This window comes from Hylobates moloch, unplaced genomic scaffold, assembly GCF_009828535.3.
Source record: "Hylobates moloch isolate HMO894 unplaced genomic scaffold, HMol_V3 SCAFFOLD_18, whole genome shotgun sequence".
Taxonomy (NCBI): Eukaryota; Metazoa; Chordata; class Mammalia; order Primates; family Hylobatidae; genus Hylobates; species Hylobates moloch.
The window spans coordinates 42,686,905-42,706,277 of NW_026652293.1; the positions used below are offsets into that span (position 1 = coordinate 42,686,905).

The 19,373-nt window shown below is 37.2% G+C and overlaps 1 protein-coding gene across 3 annotated transcripts in view; it reads left to right on the forward strand.

Moving 5' to 3' along the window:
• The window catches only part of MYSM1 (Myb like, SWIRM and MPN domains 1), a 45,611-nt gene extending 32,166 nt beyond the window's left edge, over positions 1-13,445 (forward strand). For 2 of the 3 annotated variants that reach the window (XM_032136654.2, XM_058430558.1), the window contains 6 exons: positions 293-367; positions 976-1,164; positions 2,572-2,704; positions 6,747-6,852; positions 7,031-7,088; positions 8,101-13,445. In XM_032136654.2, coding sequence (XP_031992545.1) covers positions 293-367; positions 976-1,164; positions 2,572-2,704; positions 6,747-6,852; positions 7,031-7,088; positions 8,101-8,259 — 720 coding nt within the window. In that variant the 3' untranslated portion in view covers positions 8,260-13,445. Of the gene's footprint in view, positions 1-292; positions 368-975; positions 1,165-2,571; positions 2,705-4,712; positions 4,786-6,746; positions 6,853-7,030; positions 7,089-8,100 lie in introns of those variants that run through there. The other variant, XR_004245032.2, reaches the window with a different exon arrangement.
• The last annotated feature ends 5,928 nt before the right edge of the window (positions 13,446-19,373 follow it).

Here is a 19,373-nt window from a genome sequence, read left to right on the forward strand (position 1 = left end):
ATACCTCCCTTGAGTAGGGAGAGTAAACTGTATCTTCATTTTGTAATTGCAAAAGTAGAGTCTGAGAATTTTTAAGTGTTTGGTTGAAAGCTTCTCAGCCAGCGGTGAAGTTAGATGTGAAATCTTAGTTTCTGTGCACTGATGCTAGCATCTAGTTCCTCTCCTATGCTACTTTATTTTATAAAAGCATGATGACTATACTTACAAATGACTTTCTTATGATAAGTGAGTTTTGTTACTTTGTCAGGTGGGTTTGTGTGTTTGGGTTAAGTCTGTCTTGTATTTCTTTTAGCATGCTCATGTTTCTATGGCAGAAGTGATTGGTCTGTTAGGAGGAAGATACTCAGAAGTTGATAAAGTAGTTGAAGTAAGTTCTGTCTTTTAAAAAAATGTTTTAGTTATTTAGTCCTACTACCATACCAAATATTTTTATAGAATTCAGTGAATATAATTAAAATACAGACTTTACCTATTGATATGAGAATATGCAAATGTAGCAAGTTATATATTCCCAGAAGTGACTTAACATTCCATATGCCGAGCACCTGTTTCTTTTTACCACTAAGAGAGGACATTGCGAGGCCTTGGGTCTTCATTACCTTTATTAGTAAAAAGCTACAACTTCCAAGAGGCCAGAAATAGGTACTAACACTTTAGTTGAAAGTTTGTATGCATCATTCTATTGAAATTATTGTCATAAGTAACAGGAGTCATTGAAAGAATACCCTCGTACAGGTATTACGTGGGCTGACCTGGAAAACTAACCATTATTACGACCTTGTTTGAGTAGAAAAATGCATGCTAAGTTCCTAGCATATAATCAGACTTTTGGCGTACAAGTTAAAGGCACCTGTGGTATTGTCAAATAGAAGTCTTGGCCTTGAAAAGTTTCTGTATCTCTGAAAGAATTATAACATTAGAGTAATAGAATTAACAGGATTTTAGTATAATCATTTGAGAATCAATCGTTTATAGGTCTGTGCAGCAGAACCATGTAACAGTCTGAGTACAGGACTACAGTGTGAGATGGATCCTGTGTCACAAACACAGGCCTCAGAAACCTTGGCTGTTAGAGGCTTCAGTGTTATTGGATGGTATCATTCTCATCCTGCTTTTGATCCTAATCCTTCCTTACGAGATATTGACACTCAAGCTAAATACCAGGTATTACATGTATATTTATATTCTGTAAATGGTTGCACACCCCCTCAATGCTCCCTTTTAAATAGATTAAACATTTTTCTTATTGCATTTCTAATATTCTTTACACTGGGGGTTTTATTTATTTATTTATTTATTTATTTATTTATTTATTTATTTTTTGAGACAGAGTTTCGCTCTTGTTGCCCAAGCTGGAGTGCAATGGCACGATCTTGGCTCACTGCAACCTCCGCCTCTTAGGTTCAAGTGATTCTCCTGCCTCAGCCTCCCAAGTAGCTGGGATTACAGGCGTGCACCACCACGCCCAGCTAATTTTTTGTAGTTTTAGTAGAAACAGGGTTTCACCATGTTAGCCAGGTTGGTCTCAAACTCCTGACCTCAGGTGATCGGCCCGCCTCAGCCTCCAGAAGTGCTGGGATTATAGGCGTGAGCCACCACACCCAGCCAAAAAAAAAAAAAAAATACATATACTGGGGGTTTTAAAAGAACATGCATTTTTTTTTTCTGATTGTGAGATTGATAATTGTTTATGTAAACATTTAGAAAGTCAGTTATTTTATTAAGTACAGACAAGCCACAAATGTATCACTGATAAATACTCCTAGAGCCTTTAAAAATTGATGGGAACAACTAGGACAGGGACTAGTTATAACTGAAATAGTAAGAAACATAATGTATTTTTTATAGCTGAAGAAAAAGTTTTATTTTATTCTGGGATTTTACATTTGATATGTGACTGGGTTTGCTGTAGGGTATTTGTACATTATTACTGTATTGATAAGAATTACAGATGTAGGGTGGTGAATATAATTAGTAAATATATTCATGGCAAATACAGATTGTGTAGGCCATTTTTTATTTTTAAGGGTCATCTCGGATTTGGTTGAACACATTTTTGCCTGAAAAATGTACAATGTGAGATGAATATCTAAGGCATTTGATTTAGTTGCAGTTTGGATGTGAACTTTTTTTTTTTTTTTTAAGAGACATAGTCTTATACTCTGTCACCCAGGCTGGAGTGTAGTGGTGAGATCTCGACTCACTGCAACCTCTGCCTCCCAGGTTTAAGTGATTCTGCTGCCTCAGCCTCCTGAGTAGCTGGGGTTACAGGCACGTGCCACCACACCCGGCTAATTTTTGTATTTTTGGTAGAGACGGAGTTTCACCATGTTAGCCAGGCTGGTCTCACGCCTGACCAGGCTGACCTGACCTCAAGCAATCCGCCTGCCTCAGTCTCCCAAAGTGCTGGGATTATAGGCGTGGGCCACCGTGCTGGGCCAGATGTGAACTTTTTAATGCACCTTTTTGTTCCTGCTTTTCCCCATTAGATGTTTAAAATGTTAGTATGGATAAATATTGGCTTTTGAATTTATATAGTTGAAACTAATTATATTTTTCTTGTAATTGTAGAGTTACTTCTCCAGAGGAGGTGCAAAGTTCATTGGAATGATTGTTAGTCCCTATAATCGAAATAATCCCTTACCATATTCTCAGATTACCTGCCTGGTTATAAGTGAGGAAATTAGCCCAGATGGCTCTTATCGTAAGTTTTCAACAAAAATAACTTTATCCTATTTCTACTCTTATTTCTTTGACTCATACAAATCAAAATATTGCAACTGTGCAAAATTATTTAATGCAAGAGTTTGTGCCCTCAACTAGGGAATCATTATTTGGGTGTTACCCTATTGCAGCCACCCTCTTTCCTTTCTTAATCTCCTGCTATATTCAAGTCCCCACTTTTATTACCATGGCCACTGGGCAAAAGGATTGAAATATGGAGAAAAGTTATGGCCAGGCAGTGTTTATGCTAGGCACTGGAGATGTTGCAGTAAACAAAACAGTCTCTGTTCTCATGAAAATTTTTTTATAAACGCAGACTGGCTTTCTCTGTAGAAAAAAAATGACCACCAGCTCTCTGTCACCTGCCAGTTTAGGGTTAACAATGACTAACTCAATTTGTATCTTTCTTTGTTCCCATTCTATCTCAGGAAAGAATTTGGTTGGCATAGACCATCATCTGACTTGATTCCTCCGAGGTTTATGTCCACTTGTAGTCCAAACATTTCTGGGTGGATAGGGAATTAGTATAGCAGACTAGGAAAAGGAAGGGAGTGTGGCTAGAAAGCAAATAATCAGAGGAAACAATAGGCTAAATAACTCTAGGATATTTATTCTGTCATTACTACCACTCCTATAGGTCATCCCCTGGACACTGCCACTACAGTTACCCCCCATTACTGCCCCTGGACACTGCCACTACAGTTACCCCACATATACAAGAGTACAAAAGTACTCTTCCCCGTTAGATCATGAGCTCTTTGAGAATAAATACTGTATTGTACCCATTTTTCTCTCCTGTTTCTAGCATGAAGCCTGGCATAAAGTAGATACTAAATGAATATTTGTTTAATAATCTCTCTTCATTCTTAATGATCTCACTTGGATGCCCTGTATTTGATATAGGTTTACCAGCACTGCCCCCATGTTATTTACTATCAGTTGCTTTATCCTTTATGTATCTGCAACACTTCATTCCTGCCTCCATGGTCACTTTGTCTTTTAATGCAATTTATCTATTTAGCAAGTCCTAATAAATTGTATACCCAAAGAGCAGAGACTATGTCTTATTTGTCTTTTTTCTCCAGTAGCACCTAATAAATTGCTTTGCATCTAGGAGGTGGTCAACACTATGGGTTTTTATTGAATTAATAATATTGGTATTAGCTTTTAGTCTGGAATGTCCATTTTGAGCATAGCAGATAATACACATTATTCTTTAGCTCAGTACAATTTTATAAAAAGAATCGCAATTAACTTGTTCTCTCTTTAAATCGTTTTTAAACCATCTTTAAACCATCATCTGACTTGATTTGGTAATCTCACAGACTGCTAGGTTTTGGTAATGAACCTCAATTCTGGTGCTATCCAATACAATAGCAGTACATGTGACTTTAAATGTAAGTTGATTAGAATTACATGAAATTTAAAATTTAGTTCATGGAATTCTACTCTGGCCAAAATGAAGTAACAAGAACTTGTCTGAAACTACCAAAAAACTGGACAAAATATATAAAATAATGGTATTTAAACACAACATTGAGCAGCAAAGGAATACGATTGCTAAGAGATGGGAAACAAATGAAAAGAGCCCCACATTACCCTAGCTTACTGCTTAAGAGGGTTTTCAGATATGGTACAAGAAGGAGAAACCCACCCAGAGCCAGGCAGACTCAATTAAGGTGATGGAGATAAGGAGACCAAGACAGCTGAGTTTGTGAGACAGAGCCCCAAGAGAACAGAAAGCAGAATAGAGAGTGAACTCTGGAGATAAGTAGAAGAGTATCCCTGGAGTATTTAGCAAAGTACAGATCAGCACATGCATGTGAATAAATTAGCCCAGATGGGAAAGAACCACTTGAAAGTATTAGAGGGAACTATCCATGATGCTCCCATGAGCTACCATTGGACAGAGCTGGCTTGTAAATGACTTGTCCATGCTTAACACTGCGTATTAGATCTTAATCCTAGGTCTTTTGCTTTGCCCTTAGAAATCCTCTGGTGCAAGAATTAAGGTTTTCTAGAAGCCATGGGATACCTTGTGCTACAGTGCTTTTAACTCAGGTCATATCTTTACAATATCTCTAATGGTTTAATGTTTACTTGTGACAGGCAGGAAATATATTTAGTGATTAGTTTTCTTCTGATATTTTAGTGGATAAAAATATTCTCTATAAAAGGAAACTTATTGACTTTAAAAGTACCTTTTTTTAACTTAAAAAATATTCTTAAAAATACCAAATAGACCTGTATATAATTTGTGTGTATGTTTTCATGTTTTTGCATCAGCATAGATTGAAAATGCGTTATTTACCTCTTTATTTTCATCTTCAACTTTCACTGAGAGTAGGAGTCACTCTACTGGATTCAGATCCCAGCTCTGACATTTATTGCTTATTTTACTTTGGGCAGTCTACTCTCTCATTCTCCTTTGCTACATCTGTAAAATGAGAAAAAATTACTACCTTTCTTACAGTAGGTGTATGGTTGTAAGGTGTGTCAGTAATATATGTAAAGTGTTTAGCAAATAATAGGTTTTCAGTGGGTGGTTATGATTATATAGATGGTATCCATGGTTAGTAAGTAATCAAAGCATGTCAAGTAAATGATTGTTATCACCAAAAGGAGTTTGCTTAATACCCCGTGTACTATAATGTGTCACTCTTCTTAAGTTTTTGGAGAAGAGGAAAATTGAGCAATTAAATAAAAAAGATCAGTCATCATCATCAGGCTTGCTGTCCCCTTTCCTTCTTCCAGACACCTGAAAAAATGCCTTTTTAGAGCATATTGACAGTTAAGCTATGCTTTATTTCATTGTGAGGAAGTAGTTGTATTTTTCCCCTTCTTTTTTTTCCATGCCTTCTGATTTGCTGGCATTTTATTTATTTGAAAAGCCTTACCTTGGTAGAAACCCAGTTGAGAGGTAGTATTATGTAAAAGTTAAAAGCAGAACTCTCGAGCCTGACTGCCTGGGTTCAAATTCCGCCTATGCCTTTTATATCTGATCATGAGCAGGTTAACCTTTCTATGACGTAGTGTCCTCATCCAAAAAAAAAAAAAAAAAAAAAAAAGTGAATAATGGCAGCTCCTTCATTTAAGTGATTTCACATCAAGTTTTAGGTGGCACATAGTCTGCATTATAAGTGTTACTACGACGGTATCAGCCTTTGCTAGTGAATCAGTTGAGCTTTTAAAAAAATGCTATAGATGCATTTACATGGGGGTCTTGAAGGATATGTGAAAAATTACTAAGATAGCTCATCGTTTGGTATTTTTTCCTTTCTAGCTGAATATATGATGTCCACCCCTTGGGCTTCTTTCTTTCCTCCAGAGTTTAGTATAACAACTTTCACTCAAAGCAGTTGCTGCCTCCCCAGAGTTCATCCTATCCTTTGTCTAGTCTTAGATTAGCTCTTCTAGGGAGGTGGAATGAGTTTGGGCTCAGAAGTGAGGTGAACCTGCTGGGTTTTAACATCTATGTCCTGCCACTGTGCTAGCCTAAATATGTTTTTTAATGTATCTCAGCTTCAGTTTTCTCACCTGTAAAAAAAAAAAAAAAAAAATACCTTACGGCATTGTTGTAAGCTTAATAACCTGTATATATATAGAGAGATTTTTAATTATCACTAGGATGGCAATATGTCTTAGTTTGTCTAGGATAATCCCACTTTAAACCTGTGGTTCAGGCATAATTATTAATAGTACCTTCTTTCATTCAAAAAGTCTCTTGATTTAGGTGATAAATTACATGATTATCCTATCATAGTGCCATGCGTAGAATTGTCATGTAAATGGCACTTTTACTCTTCTTCTTATTATTAATAGCTTGGCATTAATATGCTTAGTGGACCAAGTACAATCAGGCAATAAATATTTAATGAATGCCCACTATGTTTAAAGTGCTGTTCAGCTGATCTGCAAAGCTATGGTTGTAAAAACACTAAAGGGAATTTTAAATATAATTAAAAGGAGATTGGAGAGTTAAGAAATAGTTGATGAAAATGTGCTTGTTTATGCTTTTCTAGGCTTACCTTACAAATTTGAAGTACAGCAGATGTTAGAAGAACCTCAGTGGGGATTAGTATTTGAAAAGACAAGATGGATAATAGAAAAATACAGGCTCTCCCATAGGTATGTACTGTGGTTTGAGATGGTTGCACATCTGCAGTGTTGCTCATTAAATTACGTTTCAGAGAAAACCCAAGTTAAATATAAAATTGTGATGTATGGCATCTGTGATAGTTTATTATGAAACTGATTAGTTTATAGTATTCGTTTCACCAGTTTGTTTTCATATTTCTTCCTACAGCAGCGTCCCCATGGATAAAATCTTTCGCCGGGATTCTGACCTGACTTGTTTGCAGAAAGTAAGCTGTCTTCATTTTAATTGGTTCCATTGTTCACAGATTCTGAAGCTATTCATCTCAGTGTGTTTTCCCATGGTGCCTAATACTTTGTGGATAATTTTCTGTATATTTCTTTTATTACTTTTTCCTTTGGAAAATTAATTTCTAGGAGATAATTAGTAATGTGTTTTGTTGCCCAAGCTTGCACATAGAAAAAAATCTATTTTAGAATAAATTTGTCAGTGTCGGCTGATTTTAGCAGATTATTATACACAATGGAGAACATTTTTCTCATTTTATTAAATTTGAAAGTGCCATGTTTCCATTTTAGCCTTAACAATTGGTCATTTTTAAGAATGATGGTATAAATCTAATGATTAAATTTAAATAGTCATTTTATTTAACTTTCTAGTAGGAAGTAAGAGTTTTGAATTCTATCAGTTCACATCTAGGTTTTGCTTCTGTAATGATTGAAGGCTAGTAGATCTGCAACATTTGTCTTTTTTTAAATAGCAATTGGGGATAGAAAATTTAAACATTGTTTCTTTTTAATATTTTTTACTCCTTTCTGTTATATCCACTTTTTTGTGTGTTGTTGAAAAAGTATATGCACATTTCCAAGGAAATAGACTCTAGCTAGCATCCTCATTTTGAAATGGCAGAATCCTATCTTTTTATGTACCTAGATGTTTGTGTGTGTGTATGCTCAGGATTATTTTGCTTTGTAAGCGTAACTACAAATGGAGAGAAGTCACAAATACGTCCAAAGTAGAAGGCATCACATAAACAATCTCAGGTTTGTCTCCTTATGTAAAATCATAAAAGTACTAAGCTGAGTGTTCCTCAGCAGCAGTTTCCTCCATTCCAGCTCTGTGACTATTAAACACAAGTTAATCTTCAACCATTTTTAAGGAGAGTGTTTCTCATTTGAGCATTAGGAAATGTGAGGTCTGGAAAGGGACAAAATAGTGATAGTAATGCAAACCCTCATACTTTTTCTGTATTTAAATGTAAAACTTTTCTTTTCAACTAGCTTTTGGAGTGTATGAGGAAGACTCTGAGCAAAGTGACCAATTGCTTTATGGCTGAAGAATTCTTGACTGAAATAGAAAATTTGTTCCTTTCCAATTATAAAAGCAACCAAGAGAATGGAGTAACCGAAGAGAACTGTACAAAGGAATTGTTAATGTGATTATTTTAAAGTTAAGACATTTTAATCTTGACACAGTAGATCTTAGTTTCAAAGTTATAACCTTGAAGTGATTGCAGTTAACATTGGCACAGCTTTGGTATTTTTTCTCTATTTCACAAAATCCAAACTTTGCCACATAAATCATGTGAAAAGGAAGAGATACGAATTTGTTTTCATATAGCGATTATCAGAGTGTTCTGCAAACCAGGGTCCACCACGGTGTTCTAGTCCTTTACTGAGCAATGCTGTAGGCTGTGAAACTTAGGAGCCTGGTCGGCTTTCCTGTTGTGTTCAGCTTGGGATTTGGACTATGTCTCTAAGTCATGTCTTCCCTGAACTAGTCATTTATGTTCCATTGTGGTATCTCATATTTCATTTAAAAGCACTTCCATTCTTTCCATATGTTCTGGTGAAATTTGTTTATGGCTATAAATGAGATATGGATGGGTGGTCACTGAGATAATTAATATGGTTTAGAACTACTGATTAATAAATCTAACAGGAGGCCAGGAGAGGCATGACAAGAAAATCTTAAAAACAGGAAAAACCCAAAGGAGAGAATTAAATTACCAGTTTCTAATCATAGATACTTGCTTCCATTTCATTGTATAGCAACAGTATCATAAGATATGCCATTTTCTGCTATCTGAAAATTTTTAACTAATTTTACACACATAAAATAATTAGCTTCAATTGTGTGTCCACTTATATTAATAGGTGTGATAAAACCTCATTTAACTGGAACAGAGGTAATCAAAACTCAAACTTTTTTTCTACTGCCTACTATTAGGAGAAAGAGGCAAGTGATAATAAAGCTGAAATAAATCAGAGATTTAATTTTTAAAACAAGCCTTTCAGGACATATTACATATTCAGCCCAGTTTCATATGCTTTCTGAATCTATAATGGAGGTCAATGAACTTTTTTAATGTAAAGAGCCAGTTTGTAAATAATTTTGACTTTTCGGGCCACATATGATCTCTACGAGACATTCTTCTTTGTGTGTGTGTTTTTTCTTTACAGCCCTTTAAAACGATAAAAACCATTGTTAACTCACAGGCCTCATAAAACATAGGCTGTTGGCTATTATTCTCTAAACCCTGATCTAGAGAATTTTAAACATTAGAATTCTGTTTTACATTTGTTAAGCCTTACATCATCTTCAAATGACACCAAAACTCAGAATTATGATCTGCATTTAAGCCAATTTTAAAATAAAATAAGCAGTCATGCTGCCTTTTATTGAAATTCAATAGATTTTAGTTTATTTCTTAGAGAATTTATTTATACCTATTCACCAAACATTCTTACTAATGTTTCCTTATATCTAACTCAGATTGATTCTATATTTTGCTTTGTTTGTAATCAATAGCCAATGAAGCATAAGGAGTATTGGAAGAAGCAGTGAGCCAGCTTTAGGTGACCTGGTTCTTGTCTCAACTTTGTGATTTGGGGAGATATAGTTTGCTTTCCCTGAGCCTTAATTCTTGAGTAACTGAAGTCTAACTTAACTTCTTAATGTCCTTCCAGAACTAAAATTTTATTGTTCATTCTAATCGTTGGACTACTCATGTGAAGTTTATATTTTGAGTTAATACAGTTTCCAAATTAACATACATTTAAAAAAAAAGGGTAGTATTTTTCCATTTCTCTGTGTGCACTTAGGATAAACAATGAAGTGTAGCTTATAAAACAATTAGTTTGAGGGCTGAGAGTGTAAGAGGAACTATACCCAAAGTCAGGAAACCTGAGCTCTTACCCTCTGTTACCAACTTTGATGTGTGACCTTAATCAAAACACATAACCTGGACCTCATGCTCCTCACCAGTAAATCAAGGGCCTGAATTTTATGGCTTAGTATTCCCTTCCAAGCTCCGAAGTTGCGTGATTCTGTGAAAGGCAGTGGTTGATTCCTTTGTACTCATCTTCCTTTTGACCTGTTTCCTCATGATATATTGGGGAACAAATACTATAATACGGATGAATTTGGATGATGGAAAGTAATGGAAATTGTTAAAAGTTCTGCTCTCAAATATGAGTCTCCCTGCCCTGTGTGCCAGTGTTTAACCATATTTGCTAATCTAAGCCATATTGTGAGGATCTCAAGGATGATACTTGTCAAGAGTTTGGGGCCTTGAGAGCACAATTTTCAAAATAATACTTAGTATTTTCTGACTATAGAGTACATTTGTCTTATAAAGTATATTTTAAAATACAGAGAAGTGTGAAGTACAAATATCTCAGTGCTACTATTTAAAAAAACAATTACATATATATAGTATATAAATTTATGTAGTATATAAATCCTTCCCCATTTTTTTGACAGTATAATTTTAGTATGTTAAAATTGGTTACTTCTTTCTCTCTTCATCATTTTCCCTGCTTCCTTTTTCTGTCATATTCTTAAAACAATTTTGCGACCACAGGTACCCACATTGCTGGCACTACCAGCCTTTGCTACTACCGAGGATAATGGAGCCAGGGCCTTGTAGAAGCACAGAGGAAGTCTAGAACTGAGGGGGCCTATGATACAGGAAGTTCAGGAGGCAGGGTCTCAAAGGAACACCTGCCTTTAATAATGTTTACAGAAGTGGAGAAAGGACTAAAGGACTTAAAGACATGCAGGTGTCTTCATCCTGATTCTGTCTTTGTTATTGCACAATGACTATAAAATAATGAGCTAATTTTTTTTTTTTCTGGCTTGGCTAATGGAAATCGACACTAGTGCTTCCCCAATATTAGACTTAATCTAATTCCAGAGTAACATTCAAGAAAAGAAAAACCAGTGGAACAGGATCAGTAAACTCAGACTCTCCATCTCCATTATTTTAGCCTTGACCATTCTTCTCTAATCCTTTTAAATTATCTTCAGTTTCCTGTTCAAGTTATATTGCCTCAGTTACAATTTGTTTGACCCTGTATTCAGAGCTGCATTACGATTCTTGTGGGCCCTAGATAGTTTTGCCATCTTAGACCCCTTCTTCCATACAAAATTAAAAGTGATATTTTACAATTGTATTTGTGTGAAATGAATGTATTAATATTTTAGATTAAAACATTTTGTTTAGAAGTTCAGTTTTTTCTTATGAGGCTAAAAAAAATTAAAACATTTTTGTGGGCTTCTAAAAAACTGTGGGCCTTAGGTACTGTGCCTAATGGATAAGTTGGCATTGCCTGTATTCTGAAGGGCATCACTGGAAAAATAGCAGTCATTATTCTGTCCCCTTTTCCCACCACCACAGTCCTTGGGGAAGCCTTTGCCACTCCATCCAAGAGCACTGCAGTTTCCACGGTTATAGGTCTATAGACTTGAACTTCCTTCCTTCCCAACTTAACCAAAACTCACAAGGATTACTTGGGACCATTCATCCTCAAAAAAGATAGGAAGCAGTGATTTGTTTTAGTCTTCAGATATTTTTGTTCTGGTCAGTCCCTAATCTGTAGTTTTGAAACTCATGCCACACTTGAAAGGGAAACATCCTAATACCTTTCTTTCCTCTCCATTTCCCACAAACCCTTTCCTTCATCGTCACTCCCTCCATTCTTACTTCTCAGCATATAGATACAAGACCCTTTCTATTATTTATTGAAAGCCAGGCCTGTAGAATAGAGATGGACAGACCATGCATGTTTTCCTGAAGCTACTGAATGCTGCTCCCAGTCTTCTGTCCATACCATTCCTTCCCTGCCCCTAGGAGTGGGGTTGAAGTCTGTGACATGCAGACTGTAAGCACAGTCAGAGCCTCTGCAGCTCTCAACCCAACAGAGGAGACTGTGGCCTCAACATGCCAACCTGAGCAGGTCTCCTCTGCATTACCTACCTCCCATTTCTCTTGCTGGGTCCTGATGAGGTGAGCTGGAAGAACCAATAGTCAGGATGCCCTGGAATTGATGCTGCTCTGTTTTGTGCTCACAAAACAGCCGTGTAACACATGAGCACCTGAGTTGAAGCCATCTAGTCGCAAGTCAGCAGACAGCAGTTGATGGAATTCTCGGTAGAAATTCAGTAAGGGTGCCCCAATTTTTTTTTTTCACCTATATTCTACCAATATATGGTATTTAGGAAAACTTCTTTTATCCAAGCACAAAGAAAAGCACATTTTTATAATCATCTGCTTCATCAGGGTAAATAAATAATTTAACAAAGAAATTTGATCAGCATCTCTAGTTTACCAGTACTTTAATATTAGTTTTCTTACAAATTAATGTATTTGGCAATATTTCCAGAAAATCACTGTGGGAGAATAATGTAATATACTTTCGGATATATTTCCTGACCTTTTCTTAAATGGCTTCATGTGCTATTCCCCCAAATTCTGCTTTCTCTATTTTCTTTTTTATTTAACCTATAATTATACTTTCTAGTATATTCTGAGTCTATATTCTAAGCCACCTTACATTTTTCCTGGAACAAGGGAGGGAATAAATATGTTGTCTCCACTAAATCAGGAAAAAATAAAAATATCCCAGGGGAGCTGTGATTATGCCAAGAGCTGTAAACAGAAGTTTGAGAAGGTGAAATTAAGTTGTAATGTCTGAGTTGTTTTTATTTTCTTCCTTTGGTGTTTATGAAGGTATTCATAAGAACTTTAATTTCAGGGAAAAAAAAAATGCCTGATTTGCTATTTTTGACGTTTCCTTGTCTCTTAAGAAGTCAGTTAAATATGTTTTCGTAGTTTATATTCCTGTTTCATAGATTACTGTAAAACATGTGTTTAAACCTATGAATTATAAAATAGTATTTAGATTCTAGCGTGAGTTAAATAGATCAGTCATATATCTTTAGATTTGTGGATTTGACATGTAAATTATGTGTTGTGTATAAGTTAGTTACTAAATATACTGCATGGTTATTGATAAACTTGTTGCTATTTTTTTCCAAATGCTATCAGTGTTTGTGGACTTTTAAAAATTAGTTTGAATTTTGGAATGTTCTGTAATAAAGTATAATTTCAACTATTTTGTACATTTAAATATGCCATGTTGTATATGTCTGTATTTAAAAATATTGTAAATATCTGCATTTTAAGAATTATGATTTTCCTCAAAAATGACAGAACTCTCCATACTTAATTGTGACACATTATAAAATATCTGATTTTAAGCTTTTGGATTTTATCTTGTTCTAAAAATTAAGTTTAAACATGCTGAAAATTCCATAAAAATAAAATTTGAAAATAAAGTTATCATTTGGATTCTTTCTAAATTATTAGCAATATAATATGCACATTGAATTGCAAAAAAATGCCACATTTTAATTTATTAAAGATTTGTTGAGCATCTATTGTTAGAACACTGTAGGGGAAGCAAAGATGAGGAAATCTTGATTTCTTCCCACAAGAAGCCTTATCTAGTAAGTGGGAAAACAGATAAAGCCCAACATGAATAGCTAAGACACTAAGATGCAAAAAGACTTCCAGGGTAATGGATGGTTAAACAAATGGGAGAAAATTCTCTGGAATATGAGCAGTGAGATCAATTTCTGGGGAAGAGAAGCTGCCTAATCAGATTTGATTAAATAGCATTTGTGGGAGGATGCTCCAGAGAGAAGTGTTTAGCATAGGTGTGGAGGTAAGGAGTGAGAATGGCGAGAGTTTTGGTTAAAGGGTAGAGTATATGAAGATGTTCATTATGAAAGCAATACACATTCTGTCAACTAAAGGCTGTAGAAGGTGTAAAGGAAGTGAAAATCTACCTTAAAAGCAGTATTCACTCATTATTGATCTTCAACTTTCCAGTCTTTATGCAAAACCTATAAATTTTTTTAAAAACCCAACAGAATCATACTGTATATCTTTAACTTCTATAATTCTCACTGAGGACATCCTTCCATGTTAGTGCCTGAAGTCTATTCATCCTTTACAGTAAGTACATAGTATTCTGCCTATATATATTTGTCTTAATTTATTTGATCTGTTTTCAGTTGAACTTCAGGTTGTTTCCATTTTTCTATTAAAAATATCTTTCTTTTACACAGTTAATACTTCTCAGAAGAGTCATAGAACCTTAGTTGCTAGATCAACTATGCACCCTTTAAATTTTGTCAGTATCTGCAGAAAAATTTTTATTCCTATAAGCCAATTTTCCTTAGAGTAGTACAGGCATATTCTGTCTTGTTATAGAACCAGTTTGAACTCAGGCACCTAAATGATGATAATTTAGGTGGCAAAGTACAAGAAATAGTAAATCCAGTGCAGGTATTTCTGATTGGGTGGCCCTCCTGGGCAGCTCATATTCAATAGATTCCTTTCACATTTGTGTTATCCATTGGAGGACAAGGGGAACTAGAAGAGTGGAGGGTCACGCACCTGGTACTTAACTACTTTGGAAATACTTTGGCTTAGAAATACACATGGTTTTTGCTATTCCTTTGGGAAGAGCTAAACATACGGTCCCACCTGAATGCAAAGGGAGCCGCTAAATGGAGTCCTGATTGGACAGGTACTTCTGCAAAATTCTACACTATGGAAAGGAAATATGAATCTTTGTTAGTGACTAGCTGGCTCTGCTACAGATGGCTTGGATTGGTTTTCTAAAATAGTATAAACTCGTCTTTGCGTGGTCTTTAAACTACTGTACTTGAGACCCCATGTTCATAAAGAAAAGTTGACATCAAATTTCTTTGAAAGCAGAGCTCTATATTAAAATGGATAACGTATCCCCCTTAATTCAGAGAATTTTAAAGCTGGAAAAAGGGTTGTTCAGGCTTACAGTTCTGTATTTTAATAGGGAACAGGTTCCCAAAAATGAAGCAAGTTGCCCAAAGTCACAGCCAAGTTTGTAGCAAGATCGCCCCTAGAAAGACCCCAGCTCTGCCACCTAACCCAAGTGCTATTGCACCATCCTTTTGAGTGATGTCACATTATTTTTCAGTCTCATAAAGAACTACTCAGTATTTTATGTGAGATTCAAATGTTAATATGTTTTAATTTAAAATGTAATTGTCTCTTTTAGCACTGCAAGATCTTATCAATGCCCAGAACATGATTTTTGTGGAACAGTTGACTAAGGAATTACTATTAGAAGTGGTATAATTAGTGAGACTTTATTCGCTTTATTGGCATTATCTAAGAGTAACAAACCCAAATCCTCGATGTTTGCATGCATGTCCACAAAGCCATGTTCTTCAATAATCGTAATGAAAATGTTCATGTTTACGGCCACTAGAGGGTGCCCTGTCACAGTGTATCAGCACTACCATCTCAGCCCAGTGCTGTTGGCTAGTCTAAGAGGCAGAAAAGACTGCACGTGTAGCTGAATTTGTAAGCACTAATACATTCACTTTTCTAGTTCCTTGACATTGTATGATCTAGAGATGAGTTTCCTTGTTTCATAGTATCTCCAGGTTAACTATCTTCACTTTTGTTTATAATAGTAACAGCCATCTATTATACATAGATACAGTGCTAAAATTGCTTTACATACAGTGTCACATTTAGTTTCCACAACAACCTTGCAAGAAAAATCTTACTACCCCCATTTTAAACTTAGCCATAGAGAGTGTTTAAGTAACTTGCCCAACGTCATGCAGCCAGAAGTGGCAGAGAGAATTCAGATTCATACACAATTCTAAAGCCAGTTCATTAAGCTATTACGTTATTGATTTCAGAGCTGGAAGAAACTTAAGGAACAATTTAGTTTAGTCTCCTCACTTTGAGATGGGAGAACTGATACCCAAGTCCAAGTCACAGACCCAGTGAAAGCCAGATTGGGAAGTCAAAGTGTGTGCGTTCCTTATCCTGTGATCTTGGGTCACGCCTCATGGCAATCCTTACCTTCTCTGAGCAACAAAAGAAATCCTACGCTCATAGGTCCTGTGTCATGCTTTACCCAAACATGGTAGATGATACCAAGGGATTGTCTGTTACCCAGCAACAGAAGAAATGGACCTTATGGATAGAAATTTTGCTCTCACATGGTTCTCTATTTCATAAGAACCTCTTGCATTGTCAAAGGTAATTAATCTTCCTGCTTCCAACAGGTCCCCCTCCATCCTGTACACTGAAGCCAGAGGGATTTTTTTTTTTTTTTTTTTTTTTAAAAAAAAAAAAATTTGGGCATTTCTTTTTTGTGTTTAAACTTTTTTTTTTTTTTTTTTTTTTGAGATGGAGTCTCGCTCTATTGCCCAGGCTGGAGTGCAGTAGTGTGATCTCGGCTCACTACAACCTCCGCCTCCCAGGTTCAAGCCATTCTCCTGCTTCAGCCTCCTGAGTAGCGGGGATTACAGCTGTGTGCCACCACGCCCAGTTAATTTTTGTATTTTGAGTAGAGATGGGGTTTTACCATGTTGGCCAGGCTGGTCTTGAACCCCTGATCTCGTGATCCACCCGCCTTGCACTCCCAAAGTGCTGGGATTACAGGTGTGAACCACCGTGCCCAGCTGCTTAAAGCTTTTTAATGGCTTGGTGAGCTTTCTGCACCACTCCTGACACGGAAGCGCAGAAGACCCTTACGATGTACCCCTCTCTAGCTGAATATCCTGCCACTCCTGCCTTCGAATACACACACACACACACACACACACACAAACACACACACTCCTGCCTGTGCTTTTTGCCCTAGCCACTCAACCCATTTCAACTGCCCATCTTGGATTAGACAAATCCAAATTCACCCCTGCAGGCTCACCCCTTTCCCCATGCTTGAACAACACACCTTCCTGGTCCCAACCTTCTTCAGAATTCAGCTCAAACATCACTTCCGCCTGGAAGCCTGCCTGCCTTGAGTCTTCATTCCCTCCAGATGGGGTTGACTGGGCCCCTTTCACACCCTGTTCTTATCTCGGCCCCAGTCACACTGCCTTCTGCTTGTCTCTTTTCTTTCCTACTACTATGAAACGGAGCTTCTGAAGGGCTTGGACCCTGCCTTCTCACCCTTCATATCCCCAATGCCTAGTATAATACCTAGCATAGATTAGGAAGGCACTTAATTGATGGCAGCTTGATGAATGGATAAATAATTGAATAAGTGAAAGAATGCAAAAAGAAAGAACGGAAGGCGGATTCTTGGGGAAAAATCAGTTCTATGACAATCAGATGCTGGATTTCCTGTGAGGAGTAGAAAATAACTGAGGCAAAGCTGTTTGTTCTGAAAAACAAGCCCCAGAGTCTAGGTGGGAGCTGAGAGCCCCAGAGAAGCCGCATCTCTTCATTAGCTGAAGTACAATGAGCACTTCAAGAGACATGAATCAACTGATTAGCAAGGGCAGCCTACTCCAGGAGATGTATTCTCTTGCAATTTTCTCAAAAACACAAAGGCAGGTGAGATTATAACACTATAAACATAATTGCATTTTCTAATCAAAAGTGCAACATAACTTGGGTAATTATGAGGCGTCAGTGGTGTTACCACTTTATATCCTGAGTATTTTTATCACTACGAGCTGGGTTGTCGGGGGGTACCAACTGCTCAAACGTTTTCATCCATCATCTTGTGTTCTCTTCTGTGGGATTTATACATGGAAAACAAAATGAAAAAAAACAAAAAACAGAAAAACAAAACAGGGAAAAGGGTAGAATCCATTTAAAGATGACTAAGGTGCCTTAGTCACGCTGGATTTGAGGTCCAGCAGTGGGATGGGTTCTGCATTCCCTGGGCAAGTGATTTTTCTGTCAGGCAAACAGGACTAGGTGCATCATCCGCAGCCCTGGCTGAGGGGAGCCAGGAGAGACAGGTCCAGCTCCAGCCCACACCCAAGACCTTTCTCCACTTTCAAAGATGCCTGTGAATTGCACTTCCTTCTCACCCAGGAAATCAATGCAGCCCAGCTTCTCTGCCCAGGGCCCAGCGGAGGACGATACATCATACTCTGGGCAGACCCAGAATACAGTTAGTTACCCTCTCCTTCTTAGAACAACAATAGAACCAAAATAGCAATGCTAAAAAGCAGACATTTGGAGCGCTTGGGGGGCCTTTTGTTCTTGCTGCAAAAGGAGAAGGAAAGGATTTTGCCATGCCCCTGGGGTTTATGCGTTCAACAGCCCTCCCTCCTGATCCAGGGACCTGGGACAAGCTGTGGAACCTGCAGGGCTCCATGTGGCATGAAGTTCCTTCTGGTTTTGCAGAGAGGCAGAGCTGTACAATAAGAGCCCTGGATTTCTGGTCAAAAGCTTTCTTGGTGAAATAGCCAGATCTGGACAGGAAGAGAAGAGAGAAGAGGCACTCTGGGCAGAAGGTGCACCGGAAGCAGTGTCAGAGTGCCAAGAAGAGTAGATTTCCATGAGGCTGGTGTGCATCGTGTGTGGCTAGGAGTCGGGGGCCACAGAATGGGATGTGGACATGGGGTCAGTTCCCCCAGGGTGTCCAATGCTATTTTAGAGAGGGATGCAGTCATGTTCCTCATGGAAAAAGATTCAGGCAACCAACAGCCAACATCTTCAAATCCTAAAATGAAAAGGTGTCTCTAAGCCAGTAGTATTCAGACTTTTATTTAGCTAGAAATCGCTGTTGAAAACAAATCTTGCATTAAAACCAAGCATATAAAACAAGTAATAACCAAAAAATAGAAAAAACCCAACTGGATATCAACTGATAAATGGATAAATTAAACGTGATCTATCCATACAATGGAATTATTATTCAGCCACAAAGAGAAATAAAGCACTGACATATATTACAACATTAATGAGCCTTGAAAACATTATGCTCAGTGAAGAAGACAGACATAAATGACCACATATTGTATTATTCCATTTCTAGAAAATGTCCAGAATAAGCAAATCATAGGTAGAAAAAGTAGATTAGAAGTTGCCAGAGTCTCAGGTGGGAAGGCGGGATTGGGGAGTGACTGCTAATGGATACAGGATGTCTTTTTGGGGTGATGACATGTTCTGGAATTAGTGGTGACGGCGACGGTTGTACAACCTTGTGAATATACTAAAAACCACTCCAGATACTAAAAACCACACTGAAAAATGGTGAACTTGATGATCTATGAATTACATCTAGAAAGAGAGAGAGAGAGAGACGGAGGGAGAGAGGGAAGGAAGGAAGGAACCAAGCAGAGCCGACTTGGCTGAAGGGAGGAGGCACTGGGAAGTACAGTGACCCTTATGGTTGGCCTTGTTTATTTCCAATGTCTGCCCAATCTCTCGCCCAAGTTTTAAGCTTGGCTT